Below are 8,377 nucleotides of genomic sequence, written 5' to 3'. Positions count from 1 at the left end.
CACCCAAGTTCACTTAAGCCCCGAATCTCATAAAGAGGAGGAAACAGACAATCAGGAGAGAACAAGCAATAAAGATCAAAAACTATCACGCAAACAAAAGAAACGCAACAGGAAAGCATGTAACAAAACATCCCTGCCAACAGATCAGTTAACAACAAAGACCTACCCAATGTTCAGTCTTCCAAAGACGGGCAACATAACTTCAGTCTCCATCATTTCAACAGACGACCTGTCAGCCAGTACCACAAACCTAGAACTGGCAGACAAGGATAATCAAGTGGAAAGAAAAGGAGATAACAAACATGGGCCAAAGAAAAAGGCCACCCGAGAAGGGAATTTAACCAGAAATCAACAAACAAGGAAGCTCAAGGTCTTCAAAGACCCACAGAACAAAAGCGGGCAATGCACTGATATCATCAAAGAAGACAGGAGAATCCAAGAGCAACTAGGTCCTATGACCAGCAGTTTAACACCTCACAATTGCTTCAAGGTAAAAGGGCAGGGAAATAATGTTGCAAATAATCAAGGTCAACCCAAAACAAAAATGGACCTTTGTACCAAGGAACACTGTGAAGAAGGATGGAAAGAATGAACAAAGGTAAATGATAAACATGAAATTATAACCACGGGGTTCCAAGAGTGCGGTGACTGCACGACAGAAGGCCTGAAAAGGACATCCTCAGAGGTCCAAGTGTTTGGCCCTGGAGAAACCTATACAATGGCGGAAAAGCGAAGGAATTCCCAACTGATACAGGAAGGAGAGTTAGCACGAAGGAAAATGGAACAGGAAGCAGAAACTGCCCATAGTTCGGGACGCTGGGCGGACGATCTCCAGGTCTTACGTCCCGCAGTGGGAGACAAGATCCAACATGTAAATATAAAAATGTAAATAAAAGACGACAAAAAGCAAATCATAGTGGAAAATAAGTCTGAAGAACCAATGCTTCACTCAGGTCATTGTAACGATCCAACCAAACGGCAATTATTGCTAACCCCAGAATATGACTCAAAAGGGCATCATGATATATTGAACAGGGGAATATATTGAAACTAACAGCAAATATCCCAGTGTTAAAATATTTGACCTCAGCGAATTTACTGGCAGTAGAATTTATAGGAATGGATCACCTAAAAAATAAGGAGCAAACATTGACAACTTGGCTGACTGAAGAAGACGCCCAGCATATCATGAATGCTAAGGCTCAATTTGAAGCTTGGGGAATTAAACTGTTAAAGCCTGCAACACCACGCTATCCTGGCCCTTTAAATAAAATTTTTAATCCCTGCAATGGTAACGGTCAAAAGCGTAAAGACATCACGCTGAATAATCAAACATTCCTTAAAGGAGCAATTGGTAGCAGCATTTCGACAACATTGAAAAGGGAGCTGCAGAACGACAAGTACACAGATTGGATGTGGCCAAGGACAATTGTGGCTGGCTGCCAGGAGCGCCCGACCTCATGCCATTGACCTACGAAAAAGAAACTAGCAACCCAAGATTTGAACAACATACAAATGCTCTCATGGAACATCGCAGGGGCAAAAAAATGGCTGGAGAACGGGTCCCATCCAGAAAAATGGGTAAACTATGACATAATAGCTCTACAGGATACTTGGGCACTAGAAGTTCTCCCTTTGACAAACTACATCCATTAACCAGTTCCAGCCAGCAAAACCAAAACCTTTGGTCGCCCAAGAGGGGGCCTGGCAGTCTACATATCCACAGAGCTAAAAATTGAAAGCGAACAGATGGCCTCTGTAGGACCTAACATCCAACTGATCAAATTATCAACTGGGTCAGCCAGCAGAACAAAAACCATCCTCCTCATAAACACATATGCGCATCCAACGGGCAGAAAAAAATTGGCCCATAACAAACAACTAATTGCAACCATCACAAAAATGAGGAGTACCTTTCCCTTATGGGACTTGATACTCACATGGGGATTTTAATTCAAACTTAATTCACACCCCGGATGAGGATGAATCTCTAACATCGGATAACATATTTTGGAACATCCCACATCAATATCAGCCAACGAGGCAAAAAACGGATCACGTAGGTCAGGGGTTGGTAAATGCCCTAGAGTTTCTAGGGCTAAGAGTAATAAATGGTAGAACTCAGGACGATTTCCCCCCTAATCATACTTACCACGGGGGAAAGACACGATCAAGATTGGACTACCCAGCCATCTCAGTATCGCTGATGCCATTTCTTCCCACTTCTCAATAGAGTTCACAACCAGGAGCGATCATTCATATCAGCGGATCCATTTTAGGTTAAAACTCATTAAACATCAGGTAAACGCAACAGTTGAAGGCTACATACACACAGTTAACTTAAACGACTTAAAACAACTAAAATGGTCAAATGACACAATTGAAATGCTGCAGTTAAAAATCAAAAAGAAGCTAACAGTAAGCATAGCTGTGGCCCAGAATAAAATTCAAGCATGGGAAAACCTCACAGAAGACTGAACTTCTTTAATGTCATCTGCACAAAAACAGACAAACAATCACGGCCATAAAAACGACTCGGGACGAACATTAACGGCAGGGCTGCGAGCCTTGAAATGTAAACTCAGAAAATATATAAGGAGGCTAAAAAGAACAGTCCCTGACGCAGTGGCCTGGGACAGTGTAGGGGAGCTAATGAAACGCTATAAAAGAGAGCTCTGGGAAAATAAAAGAAAGAGCAATGATAAATTCTGGGCCGAACTTCTCTGTAGCTCCAAAAAATCCAACTCAAAACAGTTCTGGTTAATCATAAATAAACTGCATAGACCAGTGAACGCATTATCGTCCAACATACAAGAATCAGAGTGGGTGGAATTTTTATCCACAAGGTTTACTGAAACATCTACCTAAGATACATCCGTGGGAAACACTCACCACCTAGCTGCTGGAAAAGGCAAATTCGAAGAGGCCACTGAAACGATTAGCCATGAAGACGTGATAACTCCTCATAAAAAAGAGCTACTAAACGTTGATACCATTCCAACGGAGGAAAATGCCTCTCTGATAGCGGCAATAAGTTACTCGCCACCTTCAAATGAAGGGGTTAGACGTATAATCAAGAAAGGCAGAAATGACGGTGCGCCAGGCCCCAATGGAATTCCCCAAGCAATCTTTAAACATGATATCTCGTTTTGGGGTAATTACCTTACTAACCTATATCAAGAAATAGAGCACCTAAACAACATACCAGTAAATTGGCAAGGTTCGATTCTGACCCCTATATTCAAAGGAGGAGAAAGAGCAAATCCAGCTCACTACAGGTTGATAGCTCTGCTGGATGTAGAGGCCAAATACTATGCCACCTTGGTGCTAGAAGAGCTCAAGGTATGGTCTGATAACCTTAACCTCATCCCGGCCAACCAGACAGGCTTCAAACAAGGTTTAGGGACGACGACGAATATTTTAGGTCTATCATTAATTGCAAACAAGTATAAGCAGAGGAAACTACATCTTTACCTCTGCTTTATAGACCTAAAAGCAGCTTTTGATAGCGTTGATCGCCACCTCCTGTGGAAAAAGCTGCGAGCTTGGGACATCCCTGAAAAGCTATTAAAAGGCTTATTGCTATTTTATTCAAACATCTGGCTAAGGATCAAGATAGGTGATGGGTCCAGACTATCACGGAAGCTGACAACCACCAGCGGCTTCAAAGAACGGTGTGTTCTGGCCCCTCACCTTTTTAATTTGTTTCTATACGACCTCGCTCAAAGGCTGGATTGTATTAACTCCCATCCCTTGAAACTTGGTAGATTGAGACTTTCTCACCTTGCATACGCCGACGATGTGGTGCTAATGAGCCAAACAAAGATCGGTCTCCAAAGAAGTCTTAATGAAATGTCAGCCTATTCTTCAGAAAATAATCTTGAAATAAACATATCCAAGACGAAAACAATGGTGATTGGGGCCAAACAGAAAAGTAAACAGACAATCTGGCTTAACGGTAACAAACTTGAGGAGGTAAATAAGTACCTAGGTCTCTATATTGATAATTCAAGAAACCTCACGGAGCAAAAAAAGGTACATGTCTCAGAGAACAAGCGCGCTCATATTTGCTTTGAGCTTACTGGCTAAAAATCTGAAGGGCCCTTCATATAAACCCCTGCTAGCTGTAATGAAGGCAAAAATCCTGCCAACACTAACATATGCTAGTGTTGCCTTCCATGGCGAAGATGGAGAGGTCTTAAATAAACTAATAGTTTCCATCTATAAAAAAGTATTCCAGATTCAAAGATCTGCCTCTCCAGCCCAGGTTTGCCTTGAATTCGGCCTAATAAATGAGGACATAGGCAGAATGTACGCGACAGTGAAAACTTGGTATCGCCTGAAGCAAAATGTAGCTACATCAGAAATAAATGAAGCCCTGTGGTCAAAACCTCCCTTTTTAGTCAGTACCTATGCAAATCCCTTTTAACTACAGGTACAACGGAATTATGGAATAAAAATCTGCCGTACCAATCTTTCAAACAAGCTATAAACAAAGTTTCAAAAATCCATTCGTCAACATTGGATAAAAATATTTTTAGATCAAGGTCGCACGCTTGGATGGTGATAAACAACTATAAGTCCCTTGCACCGGCGGTATATCAGAGCGAAACATTTTCAATTAATGTAAAAAAACAACTTCTGGCATTACGCTTTGGGTCACTACCATCCTTGGCTGACCAGCCTGCTTGGGTGCATACAGGCTCTAAATCATGTCGGCTGTGCAACTTTTACAAAGAAGATTTTATCCATGTAATTTGCATATGCATGAATCTGTATAAAGAACGAGTTAGGATCCTAAAATCAAGCTTTAATGACAGAGGCATTAGATCCTGTAGAGCTGCAATAATGGCGTTCCTAAATCCCTCAGATCCACCATTGAACGGTAGACTGATTACATTTCTCACAGCATTTAAAAAGCTGTGCTAAATACGGCAACGAGGAACAAAAAATGGACTACCACTCTGCACAGAACTTTTATTAACAATGATTTTTAGAAACATCATGAAGAGATGTAGAGATTGTATGTTTAATTCTTTTTTAATGTATTTTGCTATATTATTGGTCTTTCTCGCATTTGTTATTAGCCTTAAATTGTTATGGTTTTAATTAACTAAACAATAAACATTTTTTCTATTTTTTTTCCGATCCTGCACTCTTCTGAAGTGTAGTACTCGGCCTGGCTATCACACAGCTGCAGCTCCGTGACCTTCATTATTGATCCTGCATTCTTCTGAAGTGTGCTCGGCCTGGCTATCACACAGCTGCAGCTCTTAGACCTTCATAATTGATCCTGCACTCTTCTGAAGTGTGCTCGGCCTGGCTATCACACAGCTGGAGCTCTGTGACTGTCATTATTGATCCTCCACTCTTCTGAAGAGAGGCTGACGTCTTTGTAGCTTTGAAAGTTGACAAAAGATCTTCACACATTTACTGCAATGACATGGCTTTTCCCGCGTGTGTTCGCTGATCAGTACTTAATATTGAATATTCATAAAACCTACTTCAACATTCACTGCACTTGAATGATTCCTGTGCGTGTTTTATGATGCCGTTTTGTATCTGATATATATATATATATATATATATATATATATATATATATATATATATATATGTCCTTGCACTTGAATGGTTTTTACAGTGTGTATTCGCTGATATTTTCTTAATGTTGATGATTCACTAAAACTACTTCTAGATTCATGGCAATGATATGGTTTTTCCCTAGTGTGTGTTCTCTGATGCTGTTTTAGTTGTGATAATCGACTAAACCTCTTCAAACATTCTCTGCAATTATATGGTTTTTCTCCTGTGTGTGTTCTTTGATGGTGCTTTCGGTCTGATAATCGACTAAAGCTCTTCAGACATTCACTGCACTTGGATGTTTTTTCCCATGTGTGTTTGCTGATGAATCCTTAATGTTGAAGATTCACTAAAACTATTTTCACATTCACTGCACTTGATTGATTTTTCCCCTGTGTAAGTTCTCTGGTGCCGTTTTAGTCTTGATAATTATATAAAGCTCTTCCCACATCAATTGCGCTTGAATGGGTTTTCCCCAGTGTGTGTTCTCTGATGCTGTTTTAGGTGCGATAATCGACTAAAGCTCTTCACACATTCATTGCACTTGAATGGTTTTTCCCCAGTGTGTGTTCGCTGATGCTGTTTTAGGTTTGATAATAGACTAAAGCTTTTCACACATTCACTGCACTGGAATGGTTTTTCTCCAGTGTGTGTTCGCTGATGCTTCCTTAATGTTGATGAATCACTAAAACTTCTTCCACATTCACTGCACTGGTATTGATTTTCCCCGGTGTGTCTTCGCTGATGAATCCTTAATGTTGAAGATCGACTAAAACTACTTTCACATTCACTGCACTTGAATGATTTCTCCCCTGTGTGTATTCGCTGATGAAACCTTAATGTTGCTGAATTACTAAAACTTCTTCCACATTCACTGCACTTAAATGGTTTTTCCCCTGTGTGTGTTCTCTGATGAATCCTTAATGTTGCTGAAATACTAAAACTTCTTCCACATTCACTGCACTTAAATGGTTTTTCCCCTGTGTGTGTTCGCAGATGTTTTCTTAATGTTGATGAGTCACTAAAACTTCTTACACATTCACTGCACTGGAATGGTTTTTCTCCAGTGTGTGTTCGCTGATGCTGTTTTAGGTGTGATAATTGATTAAACCTCTTCACACATTCAGTGCAATTATATGGTTTTTCTCCTGTGTGTGTTCTCAGATGGTATTTTAGTTCTGATAATCGACTAAAGCTCTTCAAACATTCACTGCACTTGAATGGTGTTTCCCCTGTGTGTATTCGCTGATGAATCCTTAATGTTGAAGATTCACTAAAACTACTTTCACATTCACTGCACTGGAATCGTTTTCTCCCTGTGTGTGTTCTCTGATGCCGTTTTAGTCCTAATAAATATATAAAGCTCTGACCACATTCATTGCAATTGAATGGTTTTTCCCCTGTGTGTGTTCGTAGATGTCTCCTTAATGTTGATGAAGCACTAAAACGTATTCCACATTCACTGCACTGGAATGGTTTTTCCCCAGTGTGTGTTCGCTGATGCTGTTTTAGGTGTGATAAATGATTAAACCTCTTCACACATTCAGTGCAATTATATGGTTTTTCTCCTGTGTGTGTTCTCAGATGGTATTTTAGGTCTGGTAATCGACTAAAGCTCTTCCCACATTCATTGCACTTGAATGGTTTTTCTCCAGTGTGTATTCGCTGATGAATCTTTAATGTCGAAGATTCACTAAAACTACTTTCACATTCAATGCACCGGAATGGTTTTCCCCCTGTGTGTGTTCTCTGATGCCGTTTTAGTCCTGATAAATATATAAAGCTCTTCCCACATTCAGTGCAATTATATGGTTTTTTCCCAGCATGTGTTTGCTGATGTGTCTGGAGTCCTGATACCTGGCTTAAGCTCTTCATACATTCAGTGCAATTATATGGTTTTCCCCCTGTGTGTGTTCGTTGATGTCTTTTTAGGCCTGATAACTGAATAAAGCTCTTTACACATTCAGTGCATTTGAATTGTGTTTTTCCTGTGTGTGTTTGCTGATGGGGTTTCAATTTTGATGACAAACTAAAGCTCTCACTGCATGTGTCTGAGACTTCTCTCTTGGTTAGTGTCTCTGGGTCTGGTATATACTTGTGTACATCCCTTGACTGTACTTCCTGAAGGGCCAACATGACTGATAAAGCACTTGTGTTATTCTTGCATTCCCTGTATGAGTCGTATTTTGCACGTTTGTTTTCCGATTAAAGAATAAAGTGCAATGGGCACCAACTACTTCCCAATCTCATAATGTGTGTAAGGCTTCTTCGTGGGCGATTATGTCTTTAGACTGGATAATAGTTCTGCACGCATGCGGGTAAAGATCCATCGTCCTTCTGGCCGGTGCACACTGGGACGGTGCTGTGTATTTTAGACAGCGGAACCCCTATTTCTTTGAACCTACAGTTGTCTGACTCCACTCCGTTGCGCTTTTCAATGGTTGCTGTGGATTGTTCTGAAACAGTTTGCAATATACCTCTAGCACTGATTGGTAGCCTGGTATTATTTTAGGAAGCAGAGCACTGCTGTAACCACCTCATACCGACCTCATGATCAAAGTTGTTATTGGACATGTTTACACAAGATGAGGTTTATCAGTGTTGTCTTAATTTTCTGGAGGTTATTTCTTCCTTTTGAGGCATGGAGGTGCACAGCTGAGACTCGTGGAATCACGGAATTTCTCGTGTCCCTAGTCCCTTCTTTCAGGATGTCTCAGTTTATGTTCTTGTTCAGCTGGCTATCACAGCACTTATGTTTTCCTGAATACTGGAACTCAATATTTCGGACTTCGTC

The 8,377-nt window shown here is 40.6% G+C and overlaps 1 protein-coding gene across 1 annotated transcript; it reads right to left on the bottom strand.

Moving 5' to 3' along the window:
- Nucleotides 1-2,464: 2,464 nt before the first annotated feature.
- On the bottom strand, nucleotides 2,465-7,719 carry LOC147737842 (uncharacterized). Its single transcript, XM_086924983.1, has 3 exons — nucleotides 6,050-7,719; nucleotides 5,628-5,883; nucleotides 2,465-2,494 (listed from the first exon to the last, which is right to left on the bottom strand). The coding sequence occupies exons 1-3, from the start codon at nucleotides 7,717-7,719 to the stop codon at nucleotides 2,465-2,467; spliced, it is 1,956 nt and encodes a 651-aa protein (XP_086781109.1).
- Nucleotides 7,720-8,377: the final 658 nt, after the last annotated feature.

This window comes from Lissotriton vulgaris, chromosome 1_1, assembly GCF_964263255.1.
Source record: "Lissotriton vulgaris chromosome 1_1, aLisVul1.2, whole genome shotgun sequence".
NCBI classification, from domain to species: Eukaryota; Metazoa; Chordata; class Amphibia; order Caudata; family Salamandridae; genus Lissotriton; species Lissotriton vulgaris.
This window is presented reverse-complemented; position numbering and strand designations above follow the sequence as displayed.

Excerpts from the sequence above, each read along its gene's own strand:
- LOC147737842 (XM_086924983.1), bottom strand. The coding sequence starts at position 7,719 with ATGTTGGCCCTTCAGGAAGTACAGTCAAGGGATGTACACAAGTATATA. Across the intron at positions 5,884-6,049 it reads ACACACACTGGGGAAAACCC|ATCCAAGTGCAGTGAATGTC; the intron begins ATTCAAGCGCAA and ends ATGGGAAAAAAC. Across the intron at positions 2,495-5,627 it reads ACACTGTAAAAACCATTCAA|ATGACATTAAAGAAGTTCAG; the intron begins GTGCAAGGACAT and ends GTTTTTGTGCAG.